This window comes from Xyrauchen texanus, chromosome 8 (assembly GCF_025860055.1).
Source record: "Xyrauchen texanus isolate HMW12.3.18 chromosome 8, RBS_HiC_50CHRs, whole genome shotgun sequence".
NCBI classification, from domain to species: Eukaryota; Metazoa; Chordata; class Actinopteri; order Cypriniformes; family Catostomidae; genus Xyrauchen; species Xyrauchen texanus.
In genome coordinates this window covers 36,471,402-36,493,964 of record NC_068283.1, presented here as the reverse complement: position 1 = coordinate 36,493,964, position 22,563 = coordinate 36,471,402, and the positions used below count along the sequence as shown (strand labels likewise).

At 37.2% G+C, this 22,563-nt stretch overlaps 1 protein-coding gene across 1 annotated transcript; it reads left to right on the top strand.

Moving 5' to 3' along the window:
- The first annotated feature begins 6,866 nt into the window (after positions 1 to 6,866).
- Positions 6,867 to 20,665, top strand: si:dkey-225f5.4 (ZW10 interactor). The gene is made up of 10 exons (XM_052133064.1): positions 6,867 to 6,908; positions 8,288 to 8,384; positions 8,501 to 8,624; positions 8,727 to 8,884; positions 11,888 to 11,944; positions 12,272 to 12,414; positions 14,466 to 14,631; positions 17,185 to 17,324; positions 19,436 to 19,598; positions 19,896 to 20,665. The coding sequence occupies exons 1-10, from the start codon at positions 6,886 to 6,888 to the stop codon at positions 19,959 to 19,961; spliced, it is 1,137 nt and encodes a 378-aa protein (XP_051989024.1). The 5' UTR covers positions 6,867 to 6,885; the 3' UTR covers positions 19,962 to 20,665.
- Positions 20,666 to 22,563: the final 1,898 nt, after the last annotated feature.

Sequence of the window (22,563 nt, the reverse complement as noted above, 5' to 3'; positions counted from 1 at the left end):
TGTGAGGTTTCTTCCTTACCTTAGCTCAAAAGGACCTCCAGAAAAAGCAATGAATTGTTTGGTGGTTTCAGGGCCTTTAAGCCCACCTGGGGGTCCTTAGGGAGCTGCACTTGAAATCAATGGTCAATGGGAAGTAGGACAATTCATGCCATCTTTTACTGGTGCATGAATGATGTTGTAATACCACAGATTTCTAAGAATGAATTATGATCACGTATGTTTGTCATACAAGCTGTTTAGTCAAACGCCTGACCATAGAAGGCTAAAAATGGTCTATGTGCCATCATTTTTGCACCTGTGGTGTGATCTTGATCATTTTGCAAAGAAGGTTTAGACTCTGATTCCATAAGCAATTACTTGAACAGCATTGGTTGACTTATTTGAGTGGGATTTATAGATGAGGTCTCCTGGTACCTACCTTGCCAAATAGCTTTTTCCACAACGAAACTGAAAAACTAAAATATTTTGACCTCGTCTGCCCTAAGGCACTGAATGTAAAACCTAAAAAAAAAACATTTGGTTGGAGTCTTCTTCCCCATTGTCCTGTGCAAGTGTGCGTGACTGTGTTTTCTAATTGAGTTTAAGTGTTAAATCTTTTGTTGGGGAAGTGGTTTGTGTGTTTAAAAAAGGCAGAAAAAATAGAAAAACACACTATGGCCTCGGTCATACTCATTTTTAAAAGGTACCATTTGAAAAACGGGAGCCAAAAAAATAAAGGAAAAAAACACAATCATAAATTATTCTTATTTTTTTTTTATAAAATACTAATTGGATAAAGAATGGAAAGTCTTAACTGTTAAAAGATGGATGGACACTGCCAGACTGCATATTTTTCAGGTTCTCTGAACTCTGTGAAGAGTTTTCCCAAATGTTCAGGTGCTTTAAAGGGATAGTTCACCCCAAAATAAAATTCTGTCTTTATTTACACATTCTCATTTTGTTCCAAACATGTATGACTTTCTTTCTGTCCTGGAACACATAAGCAGATAAAGTTATTCAGATTTTGGAGCAACATGACTGAATCTTCATTTTTGGGTGAACTATCCCATTAACAGTTTAAGGTCTTTGTTTTTTAAGCTTCCCTTTTTCACAATAGATTGCAGGCTTTTATTGCTTGAGGGTAAATTTGTCAATGACTCATCAATTGTCTCCATGGAGACGCTATACATACTACTCTTCAGGCAGGAAATAAGTGTCTGTCCTGTTCCTTCCCATAGATTTCTGTCAGGCACCAATACACACTCACACACACTTTTGCTCTGTTCAGACTGCAGCAGCCATTTTATTTTAACTTTACCTTTTTGTTTTTCTTAGACAGCAAGCTTTATTTGGACGACATCTGGTTGCAACCTGTTTCGTCAATAAAAGACAAAAAATATGTGAAAAATTAACATAAACAGCAGTTCTGCATTGAACTTACACAATTGTGGCAAAAATTGAAAAAGTAGATGTGTTATTGTAATTGCATTTTTGTGTTTTGATCATTTTTTCTGTAATATAAGGGTGAAAGGTATAAGCGATGAGAGGGAGATGGTCTGGACAGTTTTAATGGGGATATGGACATTCTTTCAAAAGCTAGTTTGCAAAGAGACCTTAATGTATTTGCTTAAAGTGGTAGTTCACCCAAAAATGAAAATTCTCTCGTCATTTACTCACCCTCATGCCATCCAAGATTTGAATGACTTTCTTATGCAAAACACAAATTACTATTTTTAGAAGAATATCTCTGTACGTCCACGCAATGCAAGTGAATGGTTGCCAGAACATTGAATTTTCGAAGAGCACATAAATGCACCATAAAAGTAATCCATATGAATCCAGTGGTTAAATACATATTGTCAGAAGCAATACGATAGGTGTGCGTAAGAAACAGATCAATATATGTCCTTTTATACTATGAATCGCCACTTTAACTTATGCATTCTTTTGTTTTTGGCGATTCAAATTCTTCAAGCATATCGCCACCTACTGGGCAGGGAGGAGAATTTATAATAAAAAAGGACTTCAATATTAACCTGTTTCTCACCCACACTTAACACATCGCTTTTAAAGAAAAGGATTTAACCGCTGGAGTCGTATGAATTACTTTTATGCTGCCTTTATGTGCTTTTTGGAGCTTCAAAGTTCTGACCACCATTCACTTGCATTGCGTGGACCAAAAGAGCTGAACTATTCTTTTAAAAATCACAATTTGTGTTCTACAGAAAAAGTAAGTCATACACATCTGGGATGGCATGAGGATGCGTAAATGATGAGAGAATTTTCACATTGGGTGAACTTTCCCTTTAATTTAGATGAATTTTAGATGCCTCATACATGATCCCCATCCCGTTTCCATGTTGTTCCTTTCTCCTTTCATTACTATTACGCCATTCGCGACCTTCATCTGCATTTTTGTTTTCCTTAAATTGTGTTATTTAGCATTCATATCGTATCAGTTCTGGAGTAAAACCTCCTCTCTCACGCTGGCCTTGTTTGTGACTGTTTTCTCAGTTCAGTTCAGTCGTTTGATGATTAGTTTCTTCTTGTTTTATTTGAATTTTTCTCTGGCTTAAATGATTTCCATTTCATTTAGTTTGGATTATTGCTATTTTTCTCCGTCTTGACACACACTGCTACTAGTTCATTTAAAATACTAACAAAGAAATCCTCCTTCATGTAATACCTGTGCCCAACTGGGGTTCTCTTTTTGTCTCTCCTGTATTGTGCTTCAGGAAAAGGAACTAAGATTTGTACACCGTTAGGTATTAGGCTGATTGGCTGATACATTGTTCCCTAAGTACTACGAGTTCAGCCTCCTGTTTGGCACTTGTTTTGTTTTCTTTTCTTTCTTCTTTTTTCCTCCAAGGTCCTCCACACTCGTTGTCTGTGGCAAGGGCTTGAACAAATAGTATAACAGTTTCGTTAGCATACTTGAGCTTAAAAAAAAAGACAGTATGTTTTTACTTATGCAAATCTGTGACAAGTCAAATGAATGGCTGTCGTTTGTCGCAAGGACTGTTTATTGTCCACTGGGAAACCCATAAGGAGGACGTGATCACCCTATCTGTTGCATTGCAGTGCATAGATTTACATGTAGACGGCAGATTGAATGAACCTCAGCTTAGTTGGGTGTGATCATCGTATTGACGTTGCATGCCACTGTTGTATCTCACTGTGCTAGTTTCTGCCCTCTCCTTAAAGAAAAAAACATTTGGGTGCTACAAAGATGACTCAAACCTCACATAACTAGGAACGCTACCTCAGGACTTAGCCATAAGTTTGTTTTATCAACCAGACGAGAGTGAAAGTGCATGTTACATTACTTTTGACTTTTAATTTATTTTAGCTTCTCTTTAGACGTTTGATTAGAATTTACTACTCCAGCTTAGACTCAAATTAACAGTGATGGCTGAACTTTTGGGAGGGGGGCAGGACAGTAAATGGATGTGCGGTGTGATGGTTTGCACAGTGCGAGGAGGAGGAAAGTGATTTAGGACCATAATTAAAGTGATAGTTCACCCAAAAATGACAATTCTCTCATCATTTACTCACACTCATGCCATCCCAAATATGTATGTCTGTCTTTCAACTGCTGAACACAAATGGAGATTTTTAGAAGAATATTTCAGCTCTGTACATCCATAGAAAGCACATGAATGTTGACCGAATCTTTGAATCTCCAAAAAGGAGATAAAGTCAGCATAAAGGTAATCTATACGACTCCAGTGGTTAAATCCATATCTTCAGAAGTGATCCAGTTGGTTTTGGGTGAGAAACAGAACAAAATATAACTCAGTTTTCATTATACATCTTGCCATTGCAGTCTCTAGGCACGATCATGATTTCAAGCATGATTACACTTCCTAGCGTTTGACACACTTAGAGCTCTAATTAAACTAGTAATCGAACTTGAAATCATGATCACCTAGGAGACTGTTGATATCAAGATTTATAGTGAATAAGGTCTTTTTTTTTTTTTGTCTGTTTCCTACCCCAAACCATTTTGGATTGCTTCAGAAAACCAATGGAGTCTTATGGATTACATTTCTGCTGCTTCTATGTGCTTTTTGGAGCTTCAGATTTTGGTCACAATTCACTTGCATTGCATGGATCTACAGAGCTAAAATATTCTTCTATATATATTTGTTTGTGTTCAGTAGAAGAAAGTCATACACATCTGGGATGGCATGAGGGCGAGTAAATGATAAGATAATTTAAATTTAATTCTACCCACTTGATGAAGTCTTACTCAAACCCTAAATAAGAACCTCTGTCCATGTAGCTAACTATTAGGATACATACGGCACAAACTTAAATAACTGTCGGCATCAGATTTTTTTTGATACCTCAGTGGACGAAACACACAATTGTGCCTGTTCTGTTGTCCTCTGTGTCTTTTCCCACCTTGATGGCGCTACACTTCCTCCATGCCTTGCAGCCTTGACCTACCATTTCTTGGATGTACCCATTACAATTCTCCCATGGAAGCTGCCCTTTTCATGCTGATCTCAAAACCAGTTTCACCATTTCTTTTTCGATAGCTGTGGGTAGGATGAGTGAATCTAGATTTAAGTAGGCAATAAAATGGCACGTTCTGCCTAGAGCTTCTACTAACATTCTGTCCTCGACTTGTAATCCCCTTTTATGATTCACACCCTGAATCAAAGGGCACAAAACCTGTAACCATGTTTTGTTTTTTTTTTTTGTTGATCTACCTCCTTAGAAGAAAAGAAATCAAACAAATAGGACGATCATAAAACGTAAGGACACAAAAATATCTACAATTTTAAAACTTAATAAATCAATAATAATAAAAAAAACTTAAGCAACTGAGTAGCAGCATCTCCATATACTGTAGTGAATAGAAAACCTTTACTTCCAAAGACGAAGTTTTTCTTTTTTCAGTTGTTTTGAAATTGTTCTGGAAGACTTTGGAAATGAGAGAAATTAAAACTGGGAGGGGCAATATAAAGAAAATGTCAATTTCACTATCCAATCTTTATTCCCCCCATTATTATTCAACTGACTTTCATTTTTAACTTACAAATTCGCCATCTTTTTATTTGACTTATATTTCTGATGGCTTTTAAAAAATGACATAGGATTGTATCTCTTATGTTTGCAATAGAATTCGCTCTCTCTGTGAACCGTGACATAATAGTATCTTTTCAGGCTACACAGAGCAGTATGATGTTGGAATCATTTTCATTTTTATTGTTTCATTTCACCTGTAATGATAGGACAGGAGAGTGAAGGTCTGTTTAATTGAATAGGGCACATTTTTAGGAGGATGAGAAATGAAGACTACCTTATCCCTTCACCCTTCTTACTGCAAGTGCCACTGACATTATCAGGACTTTCAGCCTCTGCCTGACTGATTTTCTTTGATTCTCGTCCACAGTTGTTTTAAACTCCTTGTAAAGAATACAGAGCATAGATATGAATGTGACAATAAAAGATGAGTAAACCGGTGACCTGTGTTTTGTCTGGGTTGTTTTTGTATGTTTGTCTCCATTTAGAATGTGTATCTGCCTTCATCTTTATAGTAATTAAACACTTTGAGATGCAATAAAGATGAACTGGCTACATAACAGGTTTAGAGACATTTTCATGCAATAAGCACCTTAAATTACTTGACACTTAAATTAGAGGAATAAATGAAATCCATGGAAATTTACTGGTAATTCTGATGGGAGTAAATTGGAAAAATGATATGAGTAAACTGATGGTAGATTTATCTAAATGTATTAGTTGTGGGTTTGTTCAAGCCAATATTAATGTAGGCACAGAATCAGTTTCATCCAATCATTTGTAGAAAACAACAAACTTTACCAAGATAAACTAAAAAGAGATGTAGGCTGACCGTCAACACTAAAACATTCTTAAAACACACAATATATTCTCTGAAGAATGTTTGGCATCAAAGGAATATAAGAAAACCTAAACTATAGGCAACTCCTCACAAAAACTGCAAAACAAAAGTTTTCTGAGCTATGTATTTTGTCTTTCCCCTGCATGTTTCATTACAGAGGAGCTGGTATAACAAATATAATTGGTTAATAGATAGGCTACATGTAATTAATTATACATCTAAATCATCAGGAATTAATCAATGAACAAACTATGTATTTATTTGTTCACTTGCATACTGCTAGTTTCATTTCAGGATATCTTTTGTTGGAACATCTAATTGTTTTTGTCTCTATGCACGTCTATTCCTACTTAATATTTGAGTTAAAGTGCTAAATTAAGCAACTGAAATACTGTTTCAATCGTGCTTGGTATAGGCTACTCAATAGCAACGATATAGATAGATTTGTATACGTAAAATAATATCCTTCATCTAAATGTATAGCTACAAGTTTAATTTATTGGATGTTATTCACAACCTACCAAATTTTCGCCATTTTTAATTGTAAATAAAATTATAAACAAAAATATTGTTTTTAATAATTATCTTAATATAGTGGTAATAAAAATAACGATAGTATATAGCCTAGTTTAAAAAAGGCCTCATTCACGCGAGCGCCATTTTTAATGGGAATGACAATGAGGCTGTGAGGAATAAACTTGACATCTCTTCAATGGGCTGTAATGCAGTTTAAAGTGTTTTTGGATCGTCCCGTGGACAAAACATTGAAAAAATATATGTCCAAGAACGTTAAGTACACACAGAATTCCAGACCACGTGAGTTGTGGATCCGATGTGATCAAGGGGCATTTCGTGCCATTGAAGAGATGTCAAGTATATCCCTCACAGCCTCGTTCTCATTAAAAATACAAAACGGAACTAGCGTGAATAATATCAGTGATTGGTTGACGCTTATGACGTAAACACAGGCTTCCGTCTATTAGTCACAGTTTTGACCAATCAGCGACGGGCGGGTAAGTTTCAAAACAGAAATGGCGACGGAGAGAATCGAGGCGTAAGTATTGTCTATGAAACCGTGAAGAAAATCAAACATTTACATTCAAAATACGTTTAAGTACCTGTTATAGACGTACGCTTAAAATGTTCTGTTACTTTGTTCAATTTTTTGTTGGCAGTTAACGAAGCACTTAAAACGTTTCCACCCTTTGAAAAATTCACCATGGCAACCATAGTTTCCGCGAAAATATCATCGTTAATACAGTTATTGTTACTTGAGTGGTAAGTGGTATTTTAGTATGAGTCACCACTGTTATCACATTAAACAAAACGAAATAAATATTGCGAAGTCCTTTTACTGCTATTAAAGGAGATAAGCTGCGTCCTCCGGAGGTCGCATTTGTCGGCCGCATACGTCATCGATGCCGTCTCGTTTCAGAAAAGCGAGTAGGATACTTCGAATGCGACCTTCTTTCAGGGGAATTCGGTGAATGGGTGTTTCCTTCGTTGGTACTCACAACCCACAATTCTTTGCTTCAACGGAAATGTCTAAAAAATAATGACGCCAATTTGCCTGTAAATATGATTTTCAAACGCAAGGGATGTTAATTCCCAAGTTGAAGTACCTCAGTAGATGGGTGCAGAGTATATAATATGCATAATATATATATTACCTCATTATAACTCCTAAAATGTATTTCATACATTCCATTTCAGAGGGACTTCTCACTCAAAGCGCAAGCGCTTGTTAAAGAGTGGCGTGTTGTCATAGCAACCATGTACCTTCCGTTTCCTTTTGTCCTACGAAGGCCGTCGCGTTTAAAGGAGGGCACTCGGTATACTGCAGCCTTCAAAGGACGCATCCTTCGAAACGAGACACAGCCTACATCATTTATGTTGATTTTACAGCAGTAACAATAACTTGAAACTCTGGAATGGAGTTAGTGGGAACTGTGGTTGTCACTGTAATTTTTATGCACATTAATTAACATAATGAGATTTAAAGGTGTACTTGGAAGCTTTTTCTTCATTTAAGAAGTTTAACTTCTAAAGAATTTAAATGTAATTTTAAAATGTATGTATAAAATCATGAACACTCATGTGAGATGAAGAGTTCAGTCATATATAAGCTATATAAGCTGTTTTATTCTACATTTAGATGGTCCCCCCATGGGGGCTGCCGTGTTAGGATCACAAAACCAGCCAAATACTACTCGCTTAATCTCAATAACTGCCCTGTTATTGAATATTTTTAACTCTGGATTAAATTCATTATGGCTGACTATAATTAATACATTTCTATAAAGGCATCTGTACCTAAAAACAATTGCGTTTGAATGACGCTGCATCCATGTCAGTGTAAGTCCAAAACGACATGCTCAAAAAAAAATAATATTAAGTGTACCTTTTAATATACACTGAATTATCACATTTCAGACTGCTGGAAAGGACTGCCCCTTCCTTCTTGAAATCATGCAACACCACCGAACTGCAGGAAACGGGAGAGGGAGAAATGATGGCCCCTTATCTAATGGTAAAATTTAGTTCTGTTTTATGTAACTTTAGTTAATGTCAGGGTCTATATTGACTTGTTGTAAATAATTGACCTTACTGGTCAATTACATTAATAAAATCTGTCTGTCTGTGTAGGACTGCAGACGCAAACAGAAGCATATATTCAGGCAGCTATGTGTGGTGGATGATATGATAAAGCTGCTGGCAAGCCTGGAGTCAGTGGATCAACTGCTGAATGAGCCATGTCCTCAAAACCCAGGTAACACATATACACTACATTGATAACTGTGTATCATTGTTTGATAATAAATTTTTGCAAACCAGTGAAACGATGCATTGATTTGGGTGTGTGGGCACACAGGCAATGAAGCTCGTTCTGCATGGAAGGCTTTAAAAGCAGAATATCAGGACAGAGTTCAGGAGGTGGAGGGATTGATCAGCTCTCTCCAGGTCCGCATGGAGGAGCTTCAGGGCAAACGACAGAAACTGGAGACTCTGCTTTCTACTCTGCAGATAAAGGTAGCTCAGACTCAGACTCTTTTCAACTGTGGGTGACCATATTTTTTGTTTTGAAATGATGGACCTCTGTTATGAATAATTTTAATGTCATTTCTTGATGTGGTCAACATATATGGGTTTTTCTGATGCAACATCTAAAGTGGCTGATGATATAACGTCATTTGATGATCGCAAAGTTGCTATAAAAAAAATGCACACACATATTTCTCAATTCTATTTAAAGGAATAGTTCAAATGAAAATTATCATCATTTACTCACCCTCATGCCATCCCAAATGTGGATGAATTTCTTCTGGGGAACACAAAGATTTTTAGAAGAATATTTCAGCTCTGTAGGTCCATTCAATGCAAAATAATTGTGGTCAGAAATTGTAAGCTCCAAAAAACACAAAGACAGCCTGAAAGAAGTCCATATTACTCCAGTGGTCAAATCCATGTCTTCAGAAGTGTTATGATAGGTGTGGGTGAGAAACAGATCAATATTTAAGTCCTTTTTTACAATAAATTCTCCCCACACAGTAGTTGGCAACATGCATAATGAATGCAAATCGCCAAAAAACCAAAAGTTTAATGTGGAAATGAAAGTGGAGATTTATAGTAAAAAAGCTTCTGAAGACATGTATCTAACAATTGGAGTCTTATGGAATACTTTTATGCTGCCTTTATGTGCTTTTTGGACCTTCAAAATTCTGGCAACCATTAACATGCATTGTGAAGACCTGCAGTGCATAGATATTCTTCTAAAAATCTTAGTTTGTGTTATGCAGAAGAAAGAGAGTCATAAACATCTGGGATGGCCGGTGTGTGTGTAAATGATGAATACAAATTTTTTAGGGTGAAGTATTCCTTTAACAATTGTAATATTGGAAAATTTCAAGTGACTACAGTTATTGGCCAATGCTGCTAATTTCAAAATGGTCAGATATTGGCCAATTAATTGAGAAGGGTCTGTCTGCATCCTGCAAAACTACTAAAAGGTATGCCCATTACAAGTAAGGCCCCCTTCAAATAACCAGTGAAATGCTGAAGTCTTGCAACAATTGAATGTTACATTCATACACAATATTTGTTGTGTATATTTGTTGAGTCCCATAGCACCCCTAAACCCATCTCTACACCTAACACTAACCCCCAAAAAAGAAAACAGTCCTACCGTTGTAAGACTAGGTGGTTACAGTGAGGATGAATATGATGAAAATAAAGAGAAGAGGAGGATGTAACACTGTGTAGCTAGAAGGATAATTGGCTAGTGGTACAGTGGGTACTGAAAGTATTCAGACCCCCTTAAATTTTTCACTCTTTGTTATATTGCAGCCATTTGCTAAAATCATTTAAGTTCATTTTTTTTCCTCATTATTGTACACACAGCACCCCATATTGACAGAAAAACACAGAATTGTTGACATTTTTGCACATTTATTAAAAAAGAAAAACTGAAATATCACATGGTCCTAAGTATTCAGACCCTTTGTTCAGTATTTAGTAGAAGCACCCTTTTGATCTAATACAGCCATGAGTCTTTTTGGGAAAGATGCAACAAGTTTTTCACATCTGGATTTGGGTATCCTCTGCCATTCCTCCTTGCAGATCCTCTCCAGTTCTGTCAGGTTGGATGGTAAACGTAGAGTGGACAGCCATTTTCAGGTCTCTCCATAGATGCTCAATTGGGTTTAAGTCAGGGCTCTGGCTGGGCCATTCAAGAACAGTCACGGAGTTGTTGTGAAGCCACTCCTTCGATTATTTTAGCGGTGTGCTTAGGGTCATTGTCTTGTTGGAAGGTGAACCTTGGCCCAGTCTGAGGTCCAGAGCACTCTGGAGAAGGTTTTCGTCCAGGATATCCCTGTACTTGGCCGCATTCATCTTTCCCTTGATTGCAACCAGTCGTCCTGTCCCTGCAGCTGAAAAACACCCCCACAGCATGATGCTGCCACCACCATGCTTCACTGTTGAGACTGTATTGGACAGGTGATGAGCAGTGCCTGGTTTTCTCCACACATACCGCTTAGAATAAAGGCCAAAAAGTTCAGACCAGAGAATCTTATTTATCACCATCTTGGAGTCCTTCAGGTGTTTTTTTAGCAAACTCCATGCAGGCTTTCATGTGTCTTGCACTGAGGAGAAGCTTCCGTCGGGCCACTCTGCCATAAAGCCCCGACTGGTGGATGGCTGCAGTGATGGTTGACTTACTACAACTTTCTCCCATCTCCCGACTGCATCTCTGGAGCTCAGCCACAGTGATCTTTGGGTTCTTCTTTACCTCTCTCACCAAGGCTCTTCTCCCTCGATAGCTCAGTTTGGCCGGACGGCCAGCTCTAGGAAGGGTTCTGGTCGTCCCAAACATCTTCCATTTAAGGATTATGGAGGCCACTGTGCTCTTATGAACCTTAAGGGCAGCAGACATTTTTTTTGTAACCTTGGCCAGATCTGTGCCTTGCCACAATTCTGTCTCTGAGCTCTTCAGGCAGTTCCTTTGACCTCATGATTCTCATTTGCTCTGACATGCACTGTGAGTTGTAAGGTCTTATATAGACAGGTGTGTGGCTTTCCTAATCAAGTCCAATCAGTATAATCAAACACAGCTGGACTAAATTGAAGGTGTAGAACCATCTCAAGGATGATCAGAAGAAATGGACAGCACCTGAGTTAAATATATGAGTGTCACATCAAAGAGTCTGAATACTTAGGACCATGTGATATTTCAGTTTTTCTTTTTTAATAAATGTGCAAAAATGTCAACAATTCTGTGTTTTTCTGTCAATATGGGGTGCTGTGTGTACAATAATGAGGAAAAAAAATGAACTTAAATGATTTTAGCAAATGGCTGCAATATAACAAAGAGTGAAAAATTTAAGGGGGTCTGAATACTTTCCGTACCCACTGTATGCTAAGATAATAGGCAATACATTGGTTTATTACTGAAAGTCCTAGCTTTACAGCTCAACATGGAGCTTTACAATGTCTGATTCCTTCTTTTTCACATAAACTTACTAATCTCTTTTTCAGAAGGAAGAGTGTAAAGAGAAAGAGAGAATCACAGCTAAACTAAATCGGAGAGCTGAGGTAAGATGTCTAATCTAAAAATGCTCCAAAAACTTGGAGAAGGATATTGCTGCAAGCCAAGCTCCTAACAGGGGTGGGAGCTCTAGCAAAGATATACAGACCCCATAACCTAACCCTAACTGTGTGTGGATGTTTTACCCCCTTTTGGAGTTGGCCTAACCCCTAATGAAGTAACCCTGCCCCATTCTGGATTTACCACACATTCTTTTGTAGTTTCCACCCCCCTTTGGAGATCTCTGTGCTGCAACAATACCTACTTGAAATGTCCGCCTTTTTCAGCTGTGGGACAAACCTAGTTTGAATTTTCACTTTTTGTACAATACACAGAAACAAATCAGCTTTCAGCTGGAAGACTCCCTGCAGGCAGCCCAGAACGCCTTGAATGTGTGTGATTTGCAACTGACTAAACTCAAGGATGAGGTTAATAAACAAAGGGCCCATATCAGCGACTGGACACAATTAAGGGAGGGGTGAGTCTGTACATAAACACATATACACTTATAACCCAACCAATGTTAAGTAATCTGGCAGATGCTTTTATCCAAAGTGACTTACAAAAGAGGAATAAATTATAAGTAAATCATCTTAAGGACCCAGTGGCATGAAAAGTGCTGCATTACAAAGTTTCACTAACATCAGAATAGTAGTACCGGTATTCAAGACAGATTAAAGTGCAGCAAGACTAGTATATATAATGTTTTTTTTTTTATGGGTGAATCATTAAGTGCTCATGGAAAAGATGTATTTTGGCTGTTTTTTGAAGACTGAGAGTGAATTTTAGAATTCTGCTTCATGGATCGAGTTGGGAAGATAATTCGTGGTACAGTGAAAACAAAAGTTCTGGAAGGTGTTTTGGTGCCCCTTTGTGTTGGTACAACAAGGCGTCACTCATTAGCTGACCGTAGGCTTCTGGTGGGAACGTAGCTCTGCAGAAATTATTTTAGGTATGCTGGAGCAGACCCAGTGACCTTTCTGTATGCCAGCATCAGAGCCTTGAATTTGAAACCTGTAGTAATCCAGTCTAGTTATGACAAGTGACTGAACAAGACGTTTTGTGGCATGTTCAGAGAGGAAGGGTCTTCCTGATATTGTAGAGTGTAAATCTACATGATCATGCTGTCTTTGAGATATGTGAAATTTAATTGGTTATCGATGGTTACCCCTAGATTTCTGACCATTTTGGAAGGCGTTACTGTAGTTGAACCCATCTGCATGGTGATGTTGTGTTCAACAGCAGGGTTTGCTGGAAAGACAAGGTGCTCAGTCTTCACTAATATGTGCACCAGTATTAATCTTTGCTGCCTAAACGTACCATGTAAAACAGTCCTTTATAGTTTCAATTTGTATATATGGTGGAAATGATTTTAGATTTCTCTGATTAAAAACGAATCAAATGTTTTTAAAGTTGTAAAACTTTAAGAGAATTACTAGGCGGCCACCTCCGTCAAATTTCGTGCCGCCTCCGGCTGTCTACAAAACTCTGGTGGGTGTCTTCATGGAAAACACTAACAAGCATTGCACTCGGTGGATTGTCATTTGTAATTGCAAATCCCAGCAATAATAATAACAAAAATGATGTTGTCGAATAGTCGCTTGATGTCATTTAATGTAACTTGAGATCATATAAAACTATAATGATGACACGCGACATGAGATGAGTGCTGCAGCTCGAGTGTCTGATAGAAACATAGATCACAGCTTGGCGATATATCTTTATTTCATCCTTAATTAAAGCCATGTAAATAAACAAACTCCAAAACTGTCATTTTCTGTGCGGTCAGAGCTGCTTCAACCAGTCGTTGAAGAGACCCAATCTGAGCGGGAGTCGAGACTGGGAGAGATGTAATGTTCCTCCGGCTGATGCACACTCTTACACTGAGATGCTTGTCTCTCACCCCTGCTGTCTGCAGCTCGATACGTCATCATCATGAGATCATCATGATAATATCAATCTTATGTGAAAAATAACGCTAAAATGACAACAACAATACAATGTGTGTGTGTGTATGTATGTATGTGTGTGTGTGTGTGTGTGTGTGTTTGTGTTTTGGATAGACTAGATTGACAAATGCTTATCAATAATACTCTTATGGCTAAAAATGTTTACAGTGTTCAGTGACTTAAATATCAATATGACTAATTTTTACTAAAATATGACTAAAATGTCAACAGTTTTCATTGACTAAAACCACATTAAAATGCCCAGACTTTGTCAACTAAAACTTGACTAAATAAAAAATGATAAATAAATATGATAATAACTAAAAAAGGACATTTGACACAGGACTAAGACTAATTTAAAAAACAGATGACAAAATTAACACTATTATTCAGTTGCCAGGTCATTAGTTGTGTATTAATGCAAAGCCAATATTTACGTGTTCTTAATGTCACTTTTTTGATCCGTATGGTACCACCTCCGCCTCATTTTGAGCAAGGAAAAACCCTGACTTGGAATTTGCAGAGAACACTAAACTCTCCTCTTTTTTTTTTTTTCATCTGCATTTCTTTTGTCTCTCAGACTAGAGACCTTGGTCACAGTGACTCAGAAGAATATGCAGTACAGACTGTTGTCTGTCAGTCCCTCTGAGCTGTGCCTTGAGCTCTTGCCTCGTGCTGCTGAAAAATCTCTTGAACCGCTGCGTGTCTCCATCACCATGACAACCAGCGATCACTTCCATCTTCAGGTAATATGTCCCAGTGTATATATTTCTTTGTAGTGGTTCTTGGTGATGTTGAGAGCAAATAATTGCCTGATTTTAATGAGGAAATGCAAGGAAGGAACAGACACAGCAGCAGCACATACATAGCATGGACATTGACCATAAATGCCCCTTTACATCTATTTCATGCACACATATACAGTAGTTAGCAAAACCTTTAGGCATTTGGAAAAAAAATTGCATAGTGAGGATGTCTTCAAAAATAATGACATAATTAGTTTTCAATTATCTATTAATGTCCTACAAAGTCCAGTAAACAAAAAAAAAGCTAAATCAGTATTTGGTGTTACCACCTTTGCCTTCAAAAGAGCACCAATTGTTCTTGGTTGTTGGCAGATAGGATGTTCCAAGCTTCTTGGAGAATTTGCGAGACAGTGAGAGACAGTGCAGCACCGACCAGTACACATTTGTAATCGAGTAGTGCAAAAAGATGACAGTTTCTAAAATGCTAAATGTAAACATAACATACTATGAAATAGTGTTCTATGGCTGTTATTGAGGTAGCAGCCAGGTATAAAGTGACAATGAATTAAAGTGCAACTCTAGACATGTAATCTCAGACTGACTCAATATTCAGTGGGGGGCTCTGTGGGGACCATGCCATCTGTTGCCAGGCTCCCTGTTATTCTATTCTATTTGCAAAATAAATGTTTGGGAGTCTAAAATGTATATTTCCTACTGACACACTCAAGCTGAAAATATAAATACTATGTGCCTAAGTCTTTTGCACAGTACTGTACATATTTACATTTATTCATGCTTCATATACAACCCCTATTCTGAAAGGGTTTAGACACTAAAGGAAATGCTAATAAAAACAATATGTATATATAATATATATATATATATATATATATATATATATATATATATATATATATATATACCTACCTATCAGCCACAACATTAAAACCACCTGCCTAAAATTGTGTAGGTCCCCCTCGTGCCACCAAAACAGCGCCAACCTGCATCTCAGAATAGCATTCTGAAATGATATTCTTCTCACCACAATTGTACAGAGCGGCTATCTGAGTTACTGTAGAGTTTGTCAGTTTGAGCCAGTCTGGCCACTCGTTGGATGTTTTTTGATTTGGCAATATTCTGAGTAAATTCTAGAGACTGTTGTGAGTGAAAATCCCAGGAGATTACAGTTGCAGAAATACTCTAATAAGCCCGTCTGGCACCAACAATCATCCATGCGATTATCTAAGCAGCCAATCGTGTGGCTGCAGTACATAAAATCATGCAGAAACTGGTCAGGAGCTTCAATTAAAGTCCACATCAACCATCAGAATGGGGTAATATGTGATCTCAGTGATTTGGAGCACGGCATGATTGTTGGGGCCAGATGGGCTGGTTTGAGTATTTCTGTAACCTCTGATATCCTGGGATTTTCATACACAGCAATCTCTACAATTTACTCAGAATGATGCCAAAAATAAAAACGTCCAGTGAGCGTTACTCACATGCTGAGAGTAAAAGTTTGGTTTGGTTTCCAAAGATGAGATCCACACAATCCATTTGTAATTAAATAATGTCTCTTTTAATATCCTCTCTGTTCTTTACAGTAAAAACAACAATAACTTTTATAAACATTTAATTCTAATTATGCATAGCACGGATGTAGTCAAGAAATCATTAAACTCCACTCTTGTTCATTTGCGTGCGCTCTTAAAGAGACAGTACCGGTTTTTGGCACTTGTTCTAGAAATCAAGGTAAATACTTAATAAATAAAGTATTTATAAAGTACTTTGGCTGCAGTGAATAAAATCATGCAGATATGGATCAGGAGCTTCAATTAATGTTCACATCAACCATCAGAATGGGGGAAATATGTGATCTCGGTGATTGGGAGCACGGCATGATTGTTGGTGCCAGATGGGCTGGTTTGAGTATTTCTGTAACCTCTGATATCCTGGGATTTTCATACACAGCAGTCTCTAGAATTTACTCAGAATGATGCCAAAAATAAAAACATCCAGTGAGTGGCAGTTCTACAGGTGAAAATGCCTTGTTGATGAGAGAGGTGAACAGAGAATGGCCAGACTGTTTCAAACTGACAAAGTCTACGGCTAATTGGTGTATGTGTATATAATAATTATATATATTTTACATTTACAAGGTAAAACATCAAATAACGTGATATTTGTAGTGCTTTTAATATCGCACAGTGTGAATAGAATTTTCAAATCACTCCTTTTTGTTTTTATTAGCATTTTCTTTAGCATCCAAACTTTCCAAATCTCAGTATAAATGTCACTTTGTACATATATAAAATATGTATTTACTGTCACAGTTGCATTATATACACATCAGAATTATTATGATGCGTACCTACCTTCTGCCTAATCACTCTACATGTCTCATATTTCCTATTTGATTTCTGTCACCGAGTCTTTCTGGATGGAAGGATGTGTTAGTGACAAACGTGGCACAAAAAGTTGATATGTAAACTTTTCTTATTATGTCTGTCACCTCTCTACATTTCTCCATCCCTTTCTTTCTCTCCTCTGCAGGTGTTTCAGGGGACCGCAGGTCTTGTAGAGGAGGCTGTGGATGGCCCTCTTAGGCAATTGAGCGCCGCCCTGGTGGAGGTGATGGAGCGGTACATTAGTCAAGGAGAGATGCTTTCTGAGATTCAGACCCTGCACTCCAGGTAGATGTTCTTAACATATAAGCAACATACATTTGAAAATGTAACATATATATATGGTACACTTAAAGGAATACTTCACCCATTAAGGAAAATGTTGTCATAATGTTGTCCTAGTCCCGTATGACTTTCTTCTGCTGAACAGAAAAGGTGGAACTTCAATTAATATTCTGGTCCATCTTTTCAATACATTGCCGGTTTCTAGGAACTCACATTTAAACATTTAATTCTAATTACGCATAGCACGGATGTAGTCAAGAAATCATTAAACTCCACTCTTGTTCATGTGCGCTCTTAAAGTGACAGTAACGGTTTTTGGCACTTGTTCTAGAAATCAATGTAAATACTTAATAAATAAAGTGTTTATAAAGTACTTCGTAACTAAAATAAATAGCATAAATTATAAATATAAACAATTCAATTGTAACAAAATACATATGCATTATATGCATCAAAATGGATTTGTACATTTTTAAAAAGCTAAAATATGACCAATCCGATGAAAAATTAATGATAAATATAATTTTCATACAATTTTTTTTTTTTTTTTTTTTTATATTTTCACAATATACTTAGTTAGAAGGTTCCCATTATAATTAAAAGCATTAGCTGGTAGAGAATAGCTTTCATATGTAAGCACAATGGACATTATAACTGAAATAAACCCATGTGAATCGGAATCAAATCAATTCGGGAAATCCATTTCAACATCCAGCCCTATTAATAAATGACCCCAAATTATTCTAAAAGCAGTATGCAATGCAAGTTTCATATTCCAAGTCTTCTGGGGCCATATTACAAAAAACTTTCCTATCTTAAGTTAAATCCTAACTTAACTGATCAGATTATTTACAAATTCATATTACAAAAGTAAATCCTAACTGTAGTTAAAATAATGCACTTGGGAATTTTATTCTGTAATAGATTTTGTCCTAAAGGAGATATAACCTGAAATTGCCATGATTACCAAGCAGATAAGATAGGATTCTAAAGTTATGATCTGAACTATACGATAACATTTTGTATGCTTATGAGTGCTGTGAGAACCTCATTCATAGTGCCTCACATAAGGGGCACCACTAGTAATCTTCTGGTTGGCAGCACTGAGCTTTCGCCACTACACCCATATATGCATCCATTTATAATGAGTAATGTTCTGGAGAATCATTTAAGATTAAATTTTGACTACTTGTTTATTGCTTTATTGCTCCTCAGCAGCTGAGGACATTTCTTTCGGTTATATTGACAACATTGTAACTGACCTACTTTTTTTTTTCTTTTACATGTAAGGCGTTTTGAAAATGACCCCCCAGAGAATACATGTTCACCCATGTTGCATGTCTTAAAGAGATCACCCATAATTAAACTTCTCTCATCATTTACTCACCCTCATGCCTTCCCAGATGTGTATGACTTTCTTTATTCAGCAGAACACAAATTAAGATATCTAGAAAAATATCTCAGCTCTGTAGGTCCATACAATGCAAGTGAACGTGTGCCAAAAGCCCCAAATCCACAAAAAGGCAGCATAAAAGTAATCCATACGACTCCAGTGGTTAAATCCATGTTCAGACATGATATGATAGCTATGGGTGAGAAACAGATCAATATTCAAGTCCTTTTTTTGTCTCAAATTCTCCTCCATGCCTATTAGGAGGTGATATGCAAGAAGGGTGTGAATCACCAAAGACACAAGAAGGAGAATGAGACCGAGAAAGTAAAGTGTAGATTGACTTAGCAGGAAGGAGAATTTATATATATAAAAAAGGGACTTAAATATTGATCTGTTTCTCAACCACACCTGTCATATTGCTTCAGAATATATGGATTTAACCACCAGAGTACTTTTATTTTGCCCTTATGCTGATTTTGGAGCTTCAAAATGTTGGCACCCATTGACTTGCATTGTATGGACCAAAAGAGCTTAGAAATACTTTTAAAAAGATTTGATTGTGTTCAGCCGATGAAAGAAAGTCATACACATCTGGGATGGCATGAGGGTGAGTAAATAATAAGAGAATTTTCATTTTTGGGTGAACTATCCCTTTAAGATATGATAGAATGTGCACCCTGTCTGAGTCACTATTGTTTGGTTTGAAATTGTTTTCCCTCAGTTTTGCAATTGACTGGTGCCCAGCTGAAAGGCTTCTGATCTTCCTGAAGACTGCGACCACAGTGTGTCACCTCAGGGTTGAAGAGGGTTATCCATCACATGGCCGAGCGACTCTTTTGTCTGTACGAAAAGATGGCAATCTGCTTGATATTGCCGATATGCAGGTGAGCAGGGTTTTTCACTTTCTCGTAGGAAATTCATGCAAGAAATTTGCTGGAAAAGTGAGGTATGTATTTGAGATTATTGGTGAGGTCAGGCTAGTTATTGGCTATTTACAGTATCTGATGATTTTTAATCTAAACTATTAACATCAAACTTGTCTTCCACAATGGTGATTGTCCTTACATTCAGATAATCCAGGGATCAAAATGGATCACCCTCAATTTTAGTTTTTACCATCCCAGATTATTATACTTTTGAATGCCAAATAAATGTATTCATTCATAAATCACTGCTTTCAGCCCACAGTAAAACATCCAGTCCTGACAGAGTGGCTTGAATTTCTCTCCACCAATCCCAACATCTGATGATTGTCACAAAAGTCACCCTAGAGTCAGAGGGAAATCAGGAGTGTCCACTGCGTTTGTCATGAACTGAATGAGAGTATTACATATTAGGCATCTGGTTTGTATTCTGTTGATGCTGATTTATGAATAAATGTTTGTATTTTGTCTGTGTTTATTATGTGTCAACATATTTTCTCAGTTGAGTGATAAATTCAGTCTTTATCTTACAAAAATTAGTGTATCATTACTATTGTTGTTAATATTATTTGCATTAAATGCAATGTCTAGGCAAATAAGCATTTCTTCATTTTCATTTGAAGCTCATTAAAAGTATAGTTGAATGAAAATTCTGCCATTTACTCCTGTTGTACTTTTCTTTTCTTTTTTTTTTGTGGAACACAAAATGTTGGGCCGAATATTTGCCTCAGTCACAATTGAATGGGGAAAAAAGATGCAATGAAAGTGAATGGTGACTGAGTCTAACATTCTTCCTAACATCTCATTTTGTATTTCACTGAAGAAAGAAAGTCATGCGGGATTGGAAAAACGAGAGAGTATGTAAATTATGAGAGTATTTTCATTTTTGGGTGAACAGTCCCTTTAAATATTTTCAAACGTAAAGACCTCTGCATTGTACATTCAGTGATTGCAGGAAGATCAATATTCTTTTTTGTAAATTTCATGTTTGTGTCTTCAAAACAAAAATGTCAATAAAAGTGATCTAAAATCTGCATTGCACATGCCACTAACTGTATACTTTTACCGTCAACTCTTTTTTTTTTTCCACACTAGAGGGCAGCACGTATTCCTGCCAGTAGTGGCACATGCATTTTGTTGCATCTGATGTTCTGTACTACATAACATGTTAGGTAACATTTAAACTAGACTGTGTTTGAAGCCTCAGGCTAGTTCACATGCAGCCTAGATATTAATCCTCCTTTTTTACTATATAAAATATCCCCCACCCTGTATCCAGACACCAAACTTATGAAACAAGAAAAATAAATCCTTTCAATGGTTGATCTAACATACTCTACTTGGCACTTGGAGCATGACTCTATTTTCTGTACCACTTATCTACCCTCTAGTGCTGCACGGCAGTATGCTCTTATTGGCCAAAAGAGATGTGAGGTTTGTTCTGTTCTTGGCCAATGGGATACAGTAAAGCACTGATTATGCGAGCACAATGACCCAGTTCTTGGTCCATGTGTGTAGAGGGCTCTTAACATATTGTCTGTGACTACTTCTGATCTCTGCAATGAGGAGTTTGAAGTTTATGTGGCATGCTTTGATAATTGTTTTCATAATTCAGACTTCATGTCCTGGGGAGGGGGGATGCTTGGCAAATGATGGCTTTTTACTTTTTGAGATAATCTATTGCTTACTGTGCCTCAGCTTATATTGATAAAACATTTGTTTTATATTTATGGCATGCCTTAAATTACTTGTACAGAATATTTGTTATTTTTCAAGCATTGATGATCGAACTTGCCAATGTTGACATTTTCTTTTCTTTCTTTCTTTCCACATTGCTGCATCCTATATAAGCTCAAATCTGCACATTTTTCAAGACTGCATAATGAGTTGATGTATAATGAATCATCAATTTTTATAACTTCTTGATGTATTTTTTGTCTTATTTTTGTATTGGTATATATTATGGTATTTCATTTATTTTTTTCCTTATTGAGTTCCTTTAGATTTGCAGTAACATTTGTGGTTGGAAATTTCCAGTACGTAGGTATATCTGTATTTAGTTTTATTTTACTTTTGTTGTGTACATGGCATGCGATACTTTGCGGTCATATTTAACAGCAGAGCTTATAATATACTGTATATGCCATAATTTCCTTTCTTAGCAGACATATAGTACATGTGAGCTCCCACTAGAGGACACAACCTTGACTTAAGAGAGATAACACATTTCACTAGTACAGGGGTCTTCAACCATTTTCAGGCCAAGGACCCCTTGGTGGGTAGAGAGATGGAGCCAGGACCCTCATTGCATATTGTATAACATTGAGTGTTTGAGTGTATAAAAACATGAATACCATATTATTGTATGTACATACTTCATGATGTTTACATTGCAAAGGGTGGTCTTAGTTGTTCCTCTTAGCTGGTCAGGGTGGTCTTAGTTGTTCCTCTTAGCTGGTCAGGGTGGTCTTAGTTGTTCAGACTGATCTTAGCTGGTCAGGGTGGTCTTAGTTGTTCAGACTGATCTTAGCTGGTCAGGGTGGTCTTAGTTGTTCAGGCTGGTCTTAGCTGGTCAGGGTGGTCTTAGTTGTTCAGACTGATCTTAGCTGGTCAGGGTGGTCTTAGTTGTTCAGGCTGGTCTTAGCTGGTCAGGGTGGTCTTAGTTGTTCAGGCTGGTCAGGGTGGTCTTAGTTGTTCAGGCTGGTCTTAGCTAGTCAGGGTGGTCTTAGCTGGTCTCCGAGCCTGACCAGCTGAAATGTGTTCAAACCCCCTTTGAAACCTGCTAACTGACCAGCCTGGCTATGTTGGGCGGAACCTAAAATCAACCAAATAGCTTAAGCTAGTTTTAGCTTATCTTTTCAGCAGGCGTCTGCAACAGTTTTGACATGAAGTGACATTTTCAAATAATCCTGTTGTGTGACTGTTG